Raw genomic sequence first — 18,840 nt, forward strand, 5'->3', positions numbered from 1 at the left:
GCTAATGTTTTTAAGAGTGTGGAAATGTACAACGCTGTGTCACATACCGCATCTGAACTCGTCGCTTCCATCCGAGCAGTCCAGCTCTCCGTCGCAGATGTAGTCTCGTGGGATACACTCTCCACTCTGGCATGTGGCTTGATCCACTCTGCACGGTCCAGGTGGGCTTGGGGGCCTTGGAGGCTTCTTGACGGTGGTTATTGTTGGTGGGGTGGTTAAGACTGGAGGAGCTGGTCCTTTGGTTTCTAAAACAAATCTTATGTTAAACTTATTTTTTGTTTAAGTCGATAGCTTGATCCTTACTCAAAATGCTTTATATAAAATCCATCCAGCAGTCCATGCTAGAGCCGACCGTGTTACAAGCCACTGGCCAGTCATGCTGCAGCCACTCACCACAATTGGTCTCATCACTCATGTCTCTGCAGTCTGGTCTGTTGTCACACAGGTATTCCATCAGGATACAAGTCCCATCCCCACACCTGTGCTCATCCGGCATGCACGGTCTGATGCTGGGGGTTACTAAGAAAGATGCAGAGGGATCGAGGGAGGGGGGAGGGGATCAAAGACATGCAAGCCAAGGCTAAAGTACAGCGGATACACTACACTAATGATACATCACAACACACAACAAAGTCAGGGAAAGAACAACAGCATTGACGGGTGTGTTTCAAGATAATCAAGGATGGGACAGCATTGTTGTAAATGTTTGTCAATGTGTTTAAGATCATAAACAGACACAGATAGGTGTATAGATGGAGTGACTTTGCGATTGACTAGACGAGCCAACAAATCTAGATTAGCCAACAGCTCGATTTGGTAAACTGGATGAGACAGATGAGATAGACTCGCCGAATCACACAGTCGAGAGACCGTGGCAAGGCCCACAAATTGGTAAAGCAAAGAACCAAGATAAACTGGATGTACAGTCTAGATTAGCAATACTGACTAGATTTAGAAAACCATCTTAACTGACGCACTGACCAGATTAAATACACAGACTAGGTTAAAACGAATAGAGCAGACATACTGGACAAGAAGGGTGTCTAAGACCAACAACAAGATAAAACACACACTCTATCGACTAATCTCGAGAAAGACTCGACTAGAGACTAAGAAAGACAAATAGACAGTAAAAGAAATGTGTGATATTCCTCAGAATGGAGTCAAACGCCAGCTCCCTCGTAAGTGTGCGAGCCGATACTTGAACTCAGCAGGCTATATTTAGGAAAATTCCCCATGAGCTAGCAGGTGTGATCGTCATGCACATAATACAGCTTTATTCTCTTTTCTGCATTTTGTATTGATACAATGGCTCAAACTGTCATCATGGCATCATCATGATAATCCTATAGTGTTTGACCCGTGCTTAAATTTGCCCATCAAAAAACAAAGACAAACTAGTCAGATAAAAAGAACCAGACACTGGTATGACAAAGACAAGCTAGTTTATATTGAACACTTGACTTTAGCAAGGCAAGAGATTTATCAATAGAGAGACAGTAGAAAGACTAGATAAACGGATTGATTGATTGGAACCCATCTTTAGAAGGAAAACGTTCAAATATATCATTGTGTTTCCTTCGGTTGCCATGCATGTGGACAAAGTTGTCAGGTTTTGTGTAAATCAGAAGCTTGGTGCGATCACAGTTATTGTCAGCAATACTCAATCTCATGCCATGCAAAAGTCTGTCTTAGCCACTTTGCACCATTGGACTTGATGGTACACACTCCTAGACTTTACATTGGTGCTTCCATGCAAAACATTCCTCAGGCCACATGACTGTTGCTTACACAACATTGTTGAGTAACGGTCATCGTCCTTTTTTTTTTTTTTTAAACGAAAACGCACAAAATGCTCGACTGTTCTTTCTAAAGTCACTACAGTTTCTACAGTACAGTCGGCTCTGTCGCCATGCAGCCGCCATGGCGTACAAACCTGGCACTGCTATAGGCTCCACTGGAGGTAGAGGTTGAGCTAGAAACCAGAGGGAAAAGTTAAGGACACTGCCTCCCACTATGCTGGACCTTTATCTACTGTAGACATCCTGTGGCATTCATTTTCACACGGTGACCATTCAGTCCAACATAATGGAGAGAACACGCCACATTTCAATGTAACACATTTATTTTGTAACCCTAGAAAACAACAAATGCATTCATCTCGTAGCTGACGTTACTGCTTGATTGTGTTACAATGATCGCAAATGAAGGTGGCTGTTGAGGTCTTACCTTCTCCAAGTCGTCTGAATTGAAAGCCCTGAACTGAAGTGACATAGGAGGCGATGGCTCCCTCCTTCACCACGTTGTACAGCACGCTGCGGATCTGTTCATCATTGTTGTTGTAGTCCGAACCCACGTCCAACTCCACAAATACGTCCACACCGTCCTCTCTTATCATCTTCCTATAGCGAAAGAGACATGCCAAGTCATTCTCCTAACTGTTGGAAGTTCACCACAAATGGTTAAAGCTCTTATGAAGTGACTTTGGATGTCCTTTAGACGGCTTACTCACTCCTGATTAATTACTGACTACAGGCGTCGTGCAGTTTGGGAAAAAGGGAACATAAATATCACCTGTGCCAAAGTAAGACACCCAGGCAGCACACAGCTGCAGGGTATCCACTTTGGGTGTCACAAGGAGTGATTTAAGGATTGGTGTTCTTACTTAATGAGGACAACGCTGACTGTCTGGACACCTGGAATCCTGTTGTAGTCCGACTCCAGCTGTGGGAGGGAAACAAAATTCGGTTAAAGTTGAAATAAACAATCTGCAGCCTCACTTTCAGGCATAAAGTCACACGTACTTAAATCAAAGCCATAAAAAACATGCCTTAACCTTATACGGTAATGTTAGCTAGTGTGCTGCACAGGTCTACGATGAGGGGAAAAAAAAAAAAAAAAAGACGTACTGTGTCCACCACTGCTTCAGAGATCTCATTAAAAGCTGGGGAGAAGATGTCCTCCAGCTCCGGGCCGTAGACAAGGGAGTCGGTGAAGTTGACGAGAGCTCTGTAATAAACTGGAAAACACAGAAAGAGGAGGAGAGTTTGTCAGTCAGAGGAACCACACAGTAACAGAAAACGACCACAGGCTCAGCATTAATGTCCATCTGTTGCCGGGTTTGGATATTATAAGCCAGATTTAGGTCGTTAAATTCATTAGAGACGAAGTGATATGGGAAACTGTTTGGGAATTATTTCCCCAAGGAAAGCTTCTGGGTAACTGCCTCAGAAAAGAGCACGTCTGTGGCTCCAATAGGAGCCACATACAAATTAAGGCATCTATTTCCATATCACATATGTGGTCTAGTCTGTGCTAAAACCGAACACTGCAGCGTTGCAGGCTTGCAGCACATATTTGCCCTAACAAAAGCAACACAGGCATGTGCGAGACACCAGATAATCGAATGTAACTATCAAAGTACTGAGGCATGTCCTCTTATTTGTGTCTTTCTGATAGTTACAGACCGATAGCGGCAGACGGCTGCTGTTAAAAGGCCCATTGTTTCAAAGACAGAACTGAGTTCACTGTCTGAAACCAAATCAATGCAAACACTCAGATACACAGTGCGTGGACATCAGCCAAAAGTACAGATGCCACGTTTGCAGCAGACTTTCCGATTGAACGCTGATGATATCAGAAGAGCTGGAAGGCAAGTGGGAGTTTGAGTCAGTGTCAGTATTGTGCCAGGAGCTGCAGCGGAAGAAGAAGAAAATCCTCTTTGAATGGCTGTATGAGGGAAGCTCAACATTCCCTCCAAATATATCAAATCAAACACATCAGGCTGCTGTAATGGAGGTTATCAGGTGTCTACAAAGTGACATCCCCCCGGGACAAATAAAGTTTTTGGAATTGAATTGAATCAATCAAATGATTTACTTCAAAACCTTAAAAGCTGGAGTTGGTTTTGCATCTACAGTGTCTCCCTGCTACAGTGTGCTTGAGTAAACTTCTTAACCAAGAAAAAGACGCTACACTGTGACAGCCCTCTAATCTCTCTGACCTTAAAAATGTCCTCTTCTCTCTCCTCTCCTCAAGAACTCATATTGCACTGAAATTCAAAAGAAAATCCACCCATCTACTTTAAATGTGGATAGAAACAGCAGAAATGAACCTTAATGTTATCCTGATTCAAATGCACTGGCGAGAGAGTAGGGAGGCACAATATTGTTTTCTTAAGCCGTTACCCATATCTGAGGCGATCGTGCTTCTGCACAGTACGGGACAACTTTACCTAGAGTGAGCGCCCAAATACTGGCAAGGATTTAACAGGGGAAATAATCACCAGCTACATACATGGTGGCAAAAATACGCTGCACACATCTTTTTTTTTACAAATATGACAACAAATGAACTGACACTTTTTGTGTAAAAGTTACAATTCAAGTGCATATTGGACACCGATTGGATCCAATCAGCCTTAATATATATACAGCAAGTACGTTAACTATCGACAACAAGTGACACAAACTGCACACACTGATACTGCTCCTAACCCTTTCTATGACACTAATTATTAAGCATATCAGAGCCACGTTCATCCCACATCTCTAAACTAAGCTTGGTATTTTATAGGATCAACGGCCTCTGAAGTTCTTCTTGAGGAGATTAGTTCCAGTAATCAATTCACCAGTCCACGTATAGACAGGCATTTGAAACATAACTATCATATAAAACATCTTCACGAGCTATTCGAGTTGTTTATCATCTTCCAAAATGTCAGCTGTATTATTATAATTCCAATGTCACAGGCTTAGCCCATGAAACTTAAAATAGCTCAGGCCCGCAGGGTGCCCCGTTCTTACACTACTGCCAACACTTTGTTAGGACTGGCCTGCCAGCCTCTGATTTCAGGCTGGCAGTGTGGGTTTAGGGAGGAAGTCAATATTTGCACTGTTTTTCTGCAGTCAGACGCTACTTGCAATGCCAACAGCAAAGAGTCATGTTCTAAATAGGCATCTGCTGAGCCCCTGGTTACACACATACAGTAGCATTGCCAAAGCTACGCTAATAAGGAATCTACATACACACACACACATAGTTGGTTGAGGATGTACCAACTCTTGTGTTGATCATTTCCTTCCTTTCTCCTTTGATAATTACATCTCTCACGACATGTAGACACTGACAGCAGACATCTATCTTGCCAGGAGCCACTTCATTAAAAGTGGACGATTTTGGGACTCACACTCAGGATATGTGCTGCTCAGTGTTTAAGGCCTGTGGGGAAACATGCTGCCTTACCCTCCACCGCCTGAGCATTGGCTGGTGAACAGCAGGCCTTTCTAAACCGTCTCTTTTCCCTTACACAGCACTGGCACTACGAGGCAACCCATTCCTTGTGAGCAAAAGCCTCGTTTAAGACAAAGTAAACTCAGAACTGCTTATGAAAACACACAGTGAGGTGAGCATGTAAGAGCAGAACTGCAGGCTTCGACACAGCCTGGCAGGGTGCCTGAGCTCTTGCTTTACAGGCTTTTTACTGTCAGACTTGTTGAAATAATTGTGAAGCCTGAATGTGGAACCAAAAGACAGGCAACATCAAAGTTAGTCATCAAAGCGCCTCATTTGACCCGCATGTAATCTAATCACTTGCCGGGTCTGCAGCAGCTCGTAGCCGCAACTTTTTCTGAGTTTGCCCCTTTGACAAAACAGACAGGCAAGTGTGGAACTGCTGCCGCCTAAGATCCTTTGATTAGAGCCCCGGGTTGTGCCCTGCTGCTAACGAGCGGCTCTTATACTTCAAGACTCATTCTCCTTTGCATCGCTCACTGATCTAAAAAGAAGGGAAATCCCCTTGTCCAGCTCAGCTACAGCCAAGACTGATGGATCTGTCAAAGAGCACGGATATGATGAATTGGATGGAGGGGGGGGGGGAAAAAGAAGCATTCCACACTTTTAATTTTGAAAACTTCTTCAGCTGTTAAAGCGGTTCAGTAGGACTGTGGTGGCTTTGTGCAACGGGCCCCCTCTGAACACATAGAGGCCTATGTAGAAGACAAAGACTTGATTGAGCAGTGAGCCCAGCCTGGCCTTTAAAGCCAAGCCGCATTGGGCTTGACCTTCAACCCCCGAAGGTAGCGCCCACAACATCAGCCTGGCACCACCCGAGCCATTAAGAGAGGGAGTGCCAGAATCCATAACAACAAGGCCCAAACCACACCACCTCAAATATCCCATGAAAAATATTCAATAATATCATTATTTTCCTCTATCAAATATCAAATCTATCAAATTCCTCTATTTCTCCCTCCTCTGACTCATATTCATCCCTTTCTTTATCCCCCTCTGCATTAGTGTAATATATTCATGTACCAGCTGCCTCTATCAGCCTAACTCTTGGAGACAGGACCCCTGCTACTTAACCCTTTTGCTGGTGCTCTGCCAAACAACTCTGTCTCCAAGTCCACTCACTGCCCTCTGGGGAACTTCAGAGCTTTGCAGTTAAGCTTGCTCTGTTGTGTTCTCCCACGGTTTGCAATGTAAGCATTAAAAATCAATATTGTGTAGTAACACTGTTTCTTCTAGAAAAGGGCGATCCAATTAGGGCTGTTGCGATACCAGCATTTTAATACTAGGTTTAATACTATTCAGAATGAATTTATATCAATATATGTTTTGATGCCATTGCAAACGAAGATATCCTTGACTTCCTGTTTTTGAGAGCCACAAATTACGCGTAAACTCCTGCGTGCTATCAAAATGGCACAAAAACATTGGCAACAATTAGGAAACATTGCCCATATAAAAATATCTCAGATATCACTCATAATACAGTTGAACCAACCTGTGAAAATAAACGTTTTCTCTTGCCGTAGCTTTTGGCAAAAAATACAACTGAAGATCTGTTTGTTTTTTTTTGTTTGTTTAATGGAGATTGTATCGTTGAAAAAACGAAGGGTGTTGAAAAGTATCAAACGTATGGAAACATTTGACCTTAGTTCCAATACCAGTATCAATTTCAAGTGGAGAAAATAATGTGACCCAACGCGCATTAACTCTCTATGACATAACTGGTGCTACCTCTCAAAACCAAAGCCTCGCCTGTACTGTCCATATCGCTGTTCACTGTGTACACTTGTTGATATTTGTATCTGTAGCGGAAAAACTCTTTTTTCCAAACGGTATGTAATCTGTGATGAAGCTGGTTTGAATCAATGGGACAAGACATCTGCATGAGGTTAAAATGACAAAACACACATTTCAAATTAAATGGTGGAATGCATTTCTGCAAGTGTTTGCAGTCCACAGAGATAAACAGCTACACTAAATGTCATTCTAATATATCTCTTTTTTTTTACAGCTGGAAACATCAGTGTTGTCATTCGAGTGAGATAAACTGCAGCATTACTCGATGGAACAACCCCATCATTTTCCCTTGGCATCAGAAAGCACTGGGAGACGCCTGCAAGACATTTGGAAAAACAGACTCGCTGGACTCAAACATTGCATGCCCGAGCTGAGTCTTCCTTGGAATGTTATCCGAGAGTGTGTTTGGAAATGAGAGTGCATAACTGAGTGAAGCAGGTGACTGGAGAGTGTGCCAAAGACAAGAGAGACTGCAGCTTCAAAAAAAAAAAAAAAAAAGGGAAGGAAGTGCTTGAGGACTTACTGTAGTCTGGTTCGTGGGGGCTCTGTATGTTCCCCAGATATGAAGAGTCCAACGAGTGTACTATGGCAAGCAATAAAGCCAGAGGAGCAAAGAGCAGGAGACAGAGGGGGAGGCGACGTGACGCAGAGGTCAACGGGACACAAACAGGGGCCAAGGGTCAAGGATCGAACAAGAAAAGCGACACAAGGACCAAGGGAGAAGGATCGAGTTAGCGAGGCAGGTGCAGAGAGGTTACAGTTTCAGGAATGTTAGAAAGGAAATGATTGGAAGCGAGGAGAGAAAATAGAAAGTGACAAATCAGAAAGAGAGCTGTAACAAGAGATAACAGGAAACAATGACATGTCAAGAACTGATTAAAACAAAACAGGCTCGATCTGTTAAAATGTGTTGAAAATGTTCAGGATTATCCCGACACTGTATGAAACATGGACATTGTCTGTGTAAAGTCAGCCATCGTTATGAAACCAAGACAATGGTGGTCGCCATGTTGGAAATGCTGACCCACCTGAGGGCAAAATGGGCAATAATGGGGATTCCAGCGTTAACTAAAATCTTGGGGGACATTTGCTCTTGACCATACTGAAGAAAGTTATCACAGTTTTGTCAGCAGCAACATCTGTCTGTATCAATTCCGGTTTCTGATTATCAACTGTCCCACTAATCACTAATACCTTTCACAAGTTCAGAGTTTTGGGTCAGTCGTACAATAAGTGTTTTTTTTTGTTGACCGATGACCGTTAACAGTGTCTGTCCTCAAACACACGAGGAAGCCTGCTCGCATGACAGTGTCAAGAAGAACAGGTCAAAGTGCAATGCTTTTTAAATGACTCCTCATCTGTTCAGCAGAACGAAGAGGATATCCTACGATCCCAACACTCAATCCACCCGCCGCTCTCCACATCTCTGCTGTCCACCCTGGGGCTTTGCAGCAGAGCAGGGAGGAGCTACATCCTGTTTTTCCTCCTAAATGGAAAGAACCAAACACCATTATGACAATTATTTTTTTTACCAAGGTTAAGCTGGCACAGGCAACAAGGGGCCATGTTATGCTTTTTGTGGTGACTCATTTATTCTCCCACCACTTTGAAGACAGTAGGCATGCTCTAAAATGTCAACTGAGGAGACTTCTTGATTATTGTTGGGTTTTATGAGAGGATCCCTTGTGCAAAGCCGGACTTTATTGCGCTGTGATTCAATAAAAAGCTATGATCTTTGTTGATAAATATAGATTTAACAAATGCTTTATTTTGTATCCCTTATTCTAGCACTGTGCTTTTTTTAAGGCAGACTCTCACAGCCTGATCCAGATTCTGTTTCAGTCCACTCCATTAACTTCCACAGACAGCAGTAACCAACAGTTCCTTTATAATCAAGTAAAGGTGGCGGATCCAGCTGTTTCCCAGCTGCATCTACAACACACATGTGGCCTATCATACATTATCACTGTAGCTGTGGCAGGTCTTTAGAAAAAGAAAGGTGTTGAGTCTTTAAGATTTTATATGAAAGTCTTGATGCTAGTTGCCACACTCGGGAGAAGAACAGGTAAATAAAGGGAAGTCACACATGAAACAAGTTGTACTGTTTACGTCCCTTTTCAGCACAGTTTAGTACAGGCAAAGCTTGAGGGCAGTTTAGGGATGTGCGTGATTACATAGTCAGATCCAGAATAAATTGTTAAACTAATAATTAAAATATCTATTCATTTTCAGTCCCGCGTCATCTCTACAAAATGGAGATAAAACTGTATAAAGGCTGTATCTTGTTAAACTGGACAATATCCACTACAATGTGTAATCAGAACAGGCATGTGGCCGTTTACGTCGCATGTGGAGCAAAAACTCGTGGTGCTAGCACCACTGACGTTAGCCACACTCAGTAGATGTATTTGACGCTGTTGACCCACATGCGCTGACACTTCTGTGTGACCTTGTGAAATAAACGGTGCTCAAATTTTCTCAGCGTTTTCTAACCTTCCGACAAGGATAAACTTAAATCAATGGTTCACATACAAGTGGTGGGTGTTACCAACAAAAAAAAAAATCCATTCAGACATTACTCAAAAGTGGAGCTACAGCCACCAAGGTCTTCGTCTGGTCAGTGGAGTTGTCACTTCTTGCCAGTAAAGCCAAGAAAAAGCCTCAAATCTGACAGTAATTCCAACTTGGAGGCTTGACGCTCAATTATTTTTACTGTGTTTGTGTGTTTCTTTGAGTCTATTTGTGACAAAGCCTTCAGGGAACAACCCCACCTACATTTAAAAGTATTGTATGCGGTACTAAAGACACCACAAATGAAGGGTTCAGAATGTACGCATGTGTTTCAAGGATGCTTTTTGTGTTTGTTGGAAACATGCTTTACAGAGCTGTATCCTGCAAACTGCTCCAAACATTTCAAGTTCACAAAGTCCAGCCAGGAAACAATGGACAGAAAACTTGCCATGGTCAAACCATCAGTGGCCACAAGAACAGTCTCACCCAGACTAATTAAAGCTAATGAAATATCCGCTGCTTCAAAGGCTGCAGAGAAGTTGTGATCCGTGTCAGAGTCAGAAAAGGGAGTAAGAGCCGGAAAGAATGGGAAACTGCTTCATTATAGTTTCTTTTATGTGTTGATCATGACCGAAACAAGGCAGTCACTGTAAAGGAGCAGAAACAGATGGGCACTATAGATAAATCTCTTCCTCCCTAACAAGCAACACAACAAGATTTCATTTAAAATGTAAAGCTTTATTTCAACAGCAAAATTATTTCGCCAAGGATGAGGAACCTTAGAGGAACTCCCAGTATTATTTGTAACCCCCTCCCATCCCAAAAAAGGTTCCTTTGAAAAGTTAGCAAACAATTTATCTTCCAGAGAAAAGAAAATAGTTAAAAATCCCTCGAGAGGTAATATTTGATAATGATATTCTCTAGTGCCCAACCAGGAAGCTGGTAATTACTGTGAGGCTTTATCCAAAATAAACTCTGAGATCTGGGAAAATAAAAAGGGACAACTGGAGTGAATACCCTGAAAATGACCACCATCTCTAATTAAGGGCTTGAAGACCTGCACTTTCTATTTCCCAGTTTAAGTTATTCTATTTTGTTTGCAGCATTGATGAACCCAAAGGTCATCAAAATGAGCCTGTCGTAGACACAGCCCTAAGGGGGAAAAGTCTAATTACTTTCTATGTATCGCTTTCCTAAAGAGGAGAGGCATAGGCAAGTTCTCCATGACGACACATTTCTGTTGGTACAACAGAGTGATGCATCATGGGACTAGGTGCAGATCTAAGGCTTAAGATTGATAGTGTTTAATAGTTCTCCCAACATTTTCCTTGTCAGCATCAAATGTGAACACAAACAGCCACATTTTTCACCCTGCCTTTATCTTTAATATTTCCTGTCAGCCACCCTGTTTGATTCACCAAACAAGTTTGGGTGAGCCAATGTGAGAATGCAGCAGGAAATAATCAGGAAAAGATAACACGCCAGATTTTTGTTCTCCACACTGGTGTTCAAACTGTGAATAAGTCCAATCACAGGAAGCTGTGATAGAGAGGCAAAAAACTGTCATCGTCACTTCTAAATCTGATGCCTCATCTGCTTCTTTCGTGGCTACTGTCTTATGTTGCATCTTGCCTTTGGAGACCCCCGACCCCCAACGTCCAACAGGGGAAATCGACCAAAGTGACGATTGTGTGTAAAAGAGCAACTCAGCAAAATTTTAGGCGAAGGCCGTCTGAAAGTTTCAAGAATTTTCAGGCGTGCTTCGTGTGAAAGGGGCTTAAAAAAATCAAGAATTTTCTGTTAAACCAAGCCAACTCTAAGCCACACTGTCCATGAACTGTTTGTGAATGGAGACTAATTTAAACATGCCCTTCAACTTCACAGCCCTGGTGTTCAGTCTGCTCTGCTACAAGTGCCTTCCTTACAAAAATGAGTGAGACATGTGAAAACCAGAGGCACGATCCTCCTATATGCTCGGGTCAATGTGTGACCACCTTGAGGGCCCCCAGCAGTGAAACAACAAAGACCCCACCAAAATAACTGCAGCTGCCAGGACTTGTCCCTGTGGGAGTATATGACACACAGGGAAACACTCACTCAGTGCCAGCGATATCTCACAAACTGCCCGTGAAGAAATACCACATGGGTGGGCTGGACGCAGCCTGCCCACCGGCCCTGACCAAACTGACGGACAAGGCAGCGTTACCCTGATGCATGGGACCACCTCTAATGCAACATCTGCTCTCCTCAAAAGACAACGCCAGAATACGAGCGTGGATTGTGTTTTCTCAGCTAGCAACTGATGTGATTAGGAGGAGAGGCCAGCTGAGGCGACACAAGAATGCAGTAACCTGTCAGTGAGTCCGCTTTACTCCAGTCCTCATAGATCAGGGAAGGCACAAAGTAGAAGCCAATATTCTCTGAAGACTAAACACGGGACTTATCTGCTTAGCATTTCCTAGAAACTCCAAGCTTCATGTTTAATCTCAAATCAACATGTCAATGAGCGCTGACGTAGTTTGTGTCACTAAATAGTCTTATCCTTGCTGGCTTAGTATCTGACCAAATATTTAAAGTTTAATGTTGAATGATCTCTGTTAAAAGAAACAGAAAGCAGCAGTGTATTTGTCCCTAAGGTTTGTGTTTAGCATTGAGGTATATTGGCATCTCTTTGCAGTCACACTGAAAAATCGTTTCATCACTAGTTCTGACGTTAGCTTCCTTTTAGTGCTGCGTATCTGGGAAACTAAACAGCCCCAAAGGGTGTCTAGTTCTGGCAACCACGATATTTTCAAGACATTAAACTGAGCTTTACCTTGTATTCAGCAGTAGCTTTTACGGAGCACAGTAAAATAACTAAAATATACAATAAATTAAAAACTCAGAGGGAAATCTGGCTGCTCTCCGCACTGATCTCCAACTTGGAAAACCACCAGCAAAGAGATAAGAATTCTCAAACTATTCATCCAAAATTAGCGGTGGGAACAATTTAACCCTGGCAGACCCTTCAACAACCCTCCGTATTACTAAGTAAATGGACTTGCTAACCTTTGTTTCTTTGGTTTCCAAACAAAGTGGGTTATACCCAGGGAGCAATGGGAAAGCCTGTCAAGACGCCAGCAGAACATGGAAAGGCTCTCAGAGAGATAAGCTGGATTTTGTCTCCCAGAAATCTCTGAAGGGATCTGAGTGTGTAGGTCAGGATAGGAGGTTAGGAAGACACGGGTGCACAACCTCGGTGTCTCTAGAGAAGATGTCAGACTATGATAAGGGGGCAACAAACTACAACAATGGACAAAAAAAAGTTTAAAATAGCCTCTTTTTCATAACAGTTTAGGCTCCAGATGTTTTAGAGCTTCAATCTCCATGGCTGAGACATCAGGAAATGGGAATTCTTTTACACCAACACAACAGGATATGAGGCATAATGGAGGCGGCCACTGTACATCTCCAACTTTAAAGTAGTCCAGGGGGGGGAAGGAAGGCAGGCAGGAGCTTGGGTGAGGTGTCTGTCTGGACAGCCAACAAGACAAAAACAGTCCAAAAAATATTCTGCATTCAGCACAGGAAACAGAATTTCCTTCCCATTGCTGTCGGGCTCAGAAATGGAAATAGCTCGCCTCCTCCGGACACAGAACCATGATCACACTGAGCACAATGCAAATGGAAAAAAGACCATATATTAACGACAGCCCCGCAGAATACCAACCTCAAACTGTTTAATTGTTGCAATAAAGCAACGCTGACCTTTATGTGGCTACAAAAGGGGGGAAGTTTATGGAAATAGAAGCAATAAACCAAACTAATGGAAGGGATGTTTGGAGACTCATGTCGTACCACAAAATTGTGAGAACATTAACGAAATATATTCCCATCCGGCGCTGACAACAAAGAACAAACCAGCATTTGTTTTTCTTTGATTTTCAGATCCCTTTTTGTGCATTTGTAACTGACAAACCGAGTCTGACCTGAGGGCTACAGTGCAAAAGAAGAAACGCCGCACACTTCAAACTAGCCTCAATATTGCTGCAGGAGGCTGACACATAACTTTCAATCTGCAAAGTTGTGTATGAAATAAAAACACACCTTCTTACTCGTATGCCATAAATCAATTGTTCTTTGAACCGGTACCTAAAAACAGACTCAACCTTCATTTCAACCTGTCACACTCACATGCCGTCAACAACAAACACAATAATGTCGCCTGGCTCCTTTTACTACCTTAATGCAGCGAGGCCTCACAGCAGTGCTATTTCTGACAGTGGAGCACATGATGCTATATGCCGCAGCTCTGATGTCAGCTCAAAGTGTCGCGACCAAAACAATTATTTCCCCATGATGTAATCAGCTCCACTGACCTGTCAAGGCCAGCGTCTGGCACCGGGCAAACTAAGAAGCAGCAGCCATTAGCAAGACTCTGCCTATAATAAGAAGGGAAATGATGTGACCTATCGGGATATTAGAATTTAATTGCTTTGGCAAATTTGTTTCCTGCAGGGGGGGAAGACAGGTACTATATTACTAACGTTGAGATTGTCTTTACAAATGGTTAAATACATCATAAATAAAAAAACATATTCAGAATACACAGAGAGGTATACCACATAGATGTAAGATGTTGGAGAAGATGCTGTGTTTACTTGTGTTTTAAGGTGTGTCAGATTCATAATAAGGCTGCCCGTCTTTGAAATCTATTTCTGCATTGCGATCTGAAGACGCACCACATTGGGACAGGAAGACTTTCATTGGTCACTCTAGTCTAAGAGTGTTTTTCTCTATAGCTCCTTTCACACTGCACTGCAATCCAGAAACTTTCCCCAGAAGTCTGCAACAAGTCAGGGTGAGCGGACTGCAACTTCCCAACAGAGTCTTCCAATCTGGAGATATTTAAGCTTCTGCAACAATCCTTTTTTAATTCATGTCTTGCCTCCCTCTGGGGCAAGCGGAACAACATTCGAAAATGAACCTTCCTTACTTTAAATAAGGTTAATGTTGACTCTTTATATCAGTTTAGGACTGTAAACGTATTCAAAGAAAATCTATGACATCATCCCAGTTTAAAGTCTAACTGCCAAGCAGGAACTCATGGTCAGAGTCATTGTGATCAACACTATTGTGCATTTTCAGTGAGCTGCATACCTCCCAAGTAAACCTGGAAACTATAGAAACGTTTTGATGGAGGGTCCATGCACGTTATTCTTCCTGGATTGAACAGAAGCAATCTTTTGGTCCAGTATTTCAGGCCAAGATAACACATCCATGGTTTTCCCCAAAAAGCTCACTTTAGTGGTGCTCATAGTGAGAAACAGCTACAGTACACTGTCAGGTTTTACAAATCACGCTTACATGCAGCTTTCTATTAATACTACCAGTGAATATCTGGAAGGCATCATGGGGGGGCTTAAGCAGAGCAGCATGCAGAAACATTCAGAGGGTACTGACAGTAACTCATAGTTGTCTGCAGTGTTGTAGTGTGCAGCTTAAAGACAACTAATCACATCTAAAACAAGAAAGATGGACCATGAACTGAAGCGTAAAAAGCAGCATCATGCATGATTTAAGAGCAAGACCAATCATGCAAAGTTTAATTTGTTCCCCCTGCTACTGTGGGATTTGATAAAGTGGGTTGCCTGCAGTTTAATACTTTTCAAGTCAACAAAAATGCAGGAGGACGTTAAAAGTGCAGCAGTGAATGGACGTCGAAACAGAAGCGCCCTGCTGCAGCTTTTACCGTTCATCCTGCTTTCACGTGTCTTATTGTGCTGTCACCTCCACCGCTGGTTTCAAAAAGATGAAAGAGGCGGAGAGGAGATGTTTACGTCTCCGAGGCAAAAGCTGAAAAAGTGTGTTATGACCAGAACCAGGAGGGTGTAGCAGGATGTGAAGGCCTCATAATTCAGACACAGATACACGTCACACACGCACACGCACGCACGCACACGCACACACACACACACACACACACACACACACACACACACACACACAGCTAAAGGTTTAAGTCACTGATTTGGGAGATAAAGAACACTGATTGCTCCACATTAACACAATAAACAGCAACGTGTTCGATCATCGTGATTTCTTGTCCCTTACTTGTGCTCTCAGGGACTGAAGGCCATGGCGCGCTCCCGTCGTCCTCTCCACTGGGCAAATCTTTGAAGAAAGACAAAGAAGTATGGTGCATGTGGTCAATGTTCTGATTTGAGGCCAGAATAAATCATATGCTTTGAATGCTTATCTAAACTTATGTAATCTCAACTTTAGCAGCCTGCAGGCTTTTTGTGCCTACCCATCAGACTGTTGTGTCTGTGATATGATAAAAATGACTAAAGTTTAACCACACGCAGTTCACTGAGGGGGCGTGCAACACAACCACTAAGCTATCGGTTATCTATAGAAAATGATGGGCATGAAGTTGATTAAAAGAAGTCTGTAAAGATATTACAAACTGTGCCATGATCTCAAAAGGATTTTTTTATTGCTTGACCCTGAAAGTAAAGGAAATTAATGCTTAGTTAATTCTATGATATCATTTTTCTAAGACCTTGTCAAAATAATTCATGCGATACCAAGCATTTGAAAATGTCTTTGTTAGTTTTACATTCAATCGTATTGGAAATTCACAGACGCTAAAAAATGACCAATCCTCAGTCATGTTCTTACGCAAAGGCTGCACGAGCAAAAGAAAGAGAGAGGACAGTTCAGACTGCACAAATATGTTGGCAACACTTCTGTAGAGAAACATTGCTGATTATGCAGTTTAGAGTTTGTTTGCAATTTGTGGTGATTAAAACAAGAAATTCTCCAATATTCGGATCCTATGACTTCTATTGTTGATGCCATGGTATCAAACAGGTATCAATATTATTGATTTTTTTCGAATATCAGGTCAAAGTTTAAGATCCTGGTATAAAGACAACCAACATATCTACAGACAAAATATTGTTAGCATGTAGCTATTATACACTTGATGGACGATGATAATGTATCTGATTAGCCAATACAACACAGAGGGATTTTGCCTTTTGCCCTATTGAAGATTTATATCCTACAAGTTTAATTTAATGAATACAAATGAGCTACATTTCTCTAAAAAAAAAATCTGCAGGTACTGTAAGTGTTTAGATAGGAAAGAAATGTTTAAAACAATTAACTCAGATCTCATGTCTGAGCCATGGTCTGTCATTATAGAGCTGTGGAATGGGTTAGCAATCCAACTGATGCTTAATGAAGAACATCTCCCATGAATTAAGTGCAGCTGTCGCTGTGGTTTGTGGTAATCCACCCTCAAACGAGCCCACCTCCTGAAGCTTCATCAGCGGCAAAGTCCTCGTCGTCGTCCAGTAAGCTCCGACCCGCCTGGACATCTTTCTCCGCCTCCAAGTCCTCTGGCAGAGGGACCTCTCCCCACACCTTTGAGGCCTGAGTCACCTGCAACAAACAGAGAGAGAGAGAGATTTATAGGGGTTGAAGTCTCTGCAGAGAAAGGCTACACCCAGCGCTGCACATGAACCCTGGAAGGGTGGAGAGAAAAACAAAAGCTGAGACAGGAAACGGAGCATTGTGATGTGTTTACTTTTACCATTCATTATCTCTTAGAGGCCTTCTCAAAGGCTCACATGCAAATAGAAGTTAATGTAAACTGTATTACCAGAGAACTTTCATTGCCTTTTTGCTCTACAGTTGTCAAAGGAACTCTACTGTTTTCATTTCGAACCTTAACTACGGAAGTTGTCCGAAGACATGCACAGCTGACTGCACTGTCCCACATATGAATACACACTGAAGCACGAGCAAACATGCACACACACACTCTTTACAAAACTCTCAAAGCCAGAGAGAAGCCGAGATCAGAATGACAGAATGACTCTTTAAGTATGCCTTAAACTCCGTCCCCCTTGGGTAAAAAGAAAAATATCCAGCATTCCACAACCAATCCTTTACAATCAGCTCTTTTACTGGAATTAGCATGGAATCATTATGTAACCTAAAACAGCATTATGTCACCTGAAGCAGCACTATAAACATCTCCAATAAAGCGGCACCTCGGAGAAAAAGGTGATTTAAAATCTGTAATTATCCTCTAATTCAGCGTGTTATATGACACCCAGCACAAGAGCTTTTCTTGGACCAACCCCAAGGAATCCAAAGCACCAAGTGGTTAGAAAACACTTGTTGTTTTTTATCTGCCAATGTCTATTTTACACCAAAATGTATAAAGTTCTTGCATAACTGGATCTGAGCAATTTGGAGATAAATTTACAGCCGAGCTGTGGACTCAGTGATTCTCAGTCCAAACAGCAACCGGTTTTGGAAAATGAAGCCAGGGAAAGAAAAGTGCAAAAAAAACTGCAGCTCCACGAGTTTCCCCTTGATGCTGGCTCCATAAAGCCCAAGGATTCCCATTACCACCCATGTAGATATGTCCATTAATTCATAAAATAATGTACAGCCTTGTAACAAAAATGTTTTGGTCTGAATAGTCTATTGGTAAAAACTGTGCAGCGGGTTTTTTTTGTATCTAGTGTGTTTTGAAAATGAAAGGCTAAGAACTGTGTATAACTCGGGCTGTGGCTCATCTGACTGGCAGATGGGCACGTTGTCGCTGTTTGCCAGGAAGCCTAAGCTCCCATCTTAGGGAAACCTCTTTGTTTTTAAGTTTACTGAAAGTTAGTTTCAGACAGTTTTTCTGACATGGTGCTTCATTTGATCTGGATTATGAATAAAATACATTAACATGAAGCATTTAAAGGGCTTGTAAGTCTTTGCCAAATATAATTCAAATCAATCCCAATCAATCCAGGAGATTTCAATTAAAAACACAAAGGTTGGCATCATTCTAACAAAGTCATAAATAAATACATTTGGGACCATGAATTCTGGTAAAAATGATATTATCAATCCACCACATAGTTGTCTGGACAATAAGTTAATATGATTACTATTGGAGTTGATGTAATTTTGGGAAAACAATGGCATTGCACCTTCAAACACCAGAATAATAAACATGACATTTTCGCCACTTTCTTCTAACTCCCCATATTACAGAAAGCTTCCCTCAGCGTGGAGGAATGATTTATGAATATCCGACAGGATTATTTGAGTGCTGATATCTATCTCAACTTAATCTAAAGGCAATCTGTCTAAAAACCCCTTTAAAGACAGAACTTCCTGCTCGCGCAGACACCTGATAGACACATCTTACACTCTCAAAGAGGAGACACAAAGCTCAGCCCGGCG

General features: G+C 42.2%; 1 protein-coding gene across 3 annotated transcripts in view; it reads right to left on the bottom strand.

Moving 5' to 3' along the window:
* The window catches only part of hspg2 (heparan sulfate proteoglycan 2), a 96,832-nt gene that overhangs the window by 52,104 nt on the left and 25,888 nt on the right, over positions 1-18,840 (bottom strand). For 2 of the 3 annotated variants that reach the window (XM_079359218.1, XM_079359217.1), the window contains exons 2-9: positions 16,902-17,031; positions 15,694-15,753; positions 7,613-7,672; positions 2,910-3,019; positions 2,666-2,724; positions 2,230-2,402; positions 394-519; positions 48-245 (exon numbers count right to left, since the gene is read on the bottom strand). In XM_079359218.1, coding sequence (XP_079215344.1) covers positions 48-245; positions 394-519; positions 2,230-2,402; positions 2,666-2,724; positions 2,910-3,019; positions 7,613-7,672; positions 15,694-15,753; positions 16,902-17,031 — 916 coding nt within the window. The remainder of the gene's footprint in view (positions 1-47; positions 246-393; positions 520-2,229; positions 2,403-2,665; positions 2,725-2,909; positions 3,020-7,612; positions 7,673-15,693; positions 15,754-16,901; positions 17,032-18,840) is intronic. The other variant, XM_079359219.1, reaches the window with a different exon arrangement.

The sequence above is a fragment of the Symphodus melops genome (genome assembly GCF_947650265.1).
Source record: "Symphodus melops genome assembly, chromosome: 13".
NCBI lineage: Eukaryota > Metazoa > Chordata > Actinopteri > Labriformes > Labridae > Symphodus > Symphodus melops.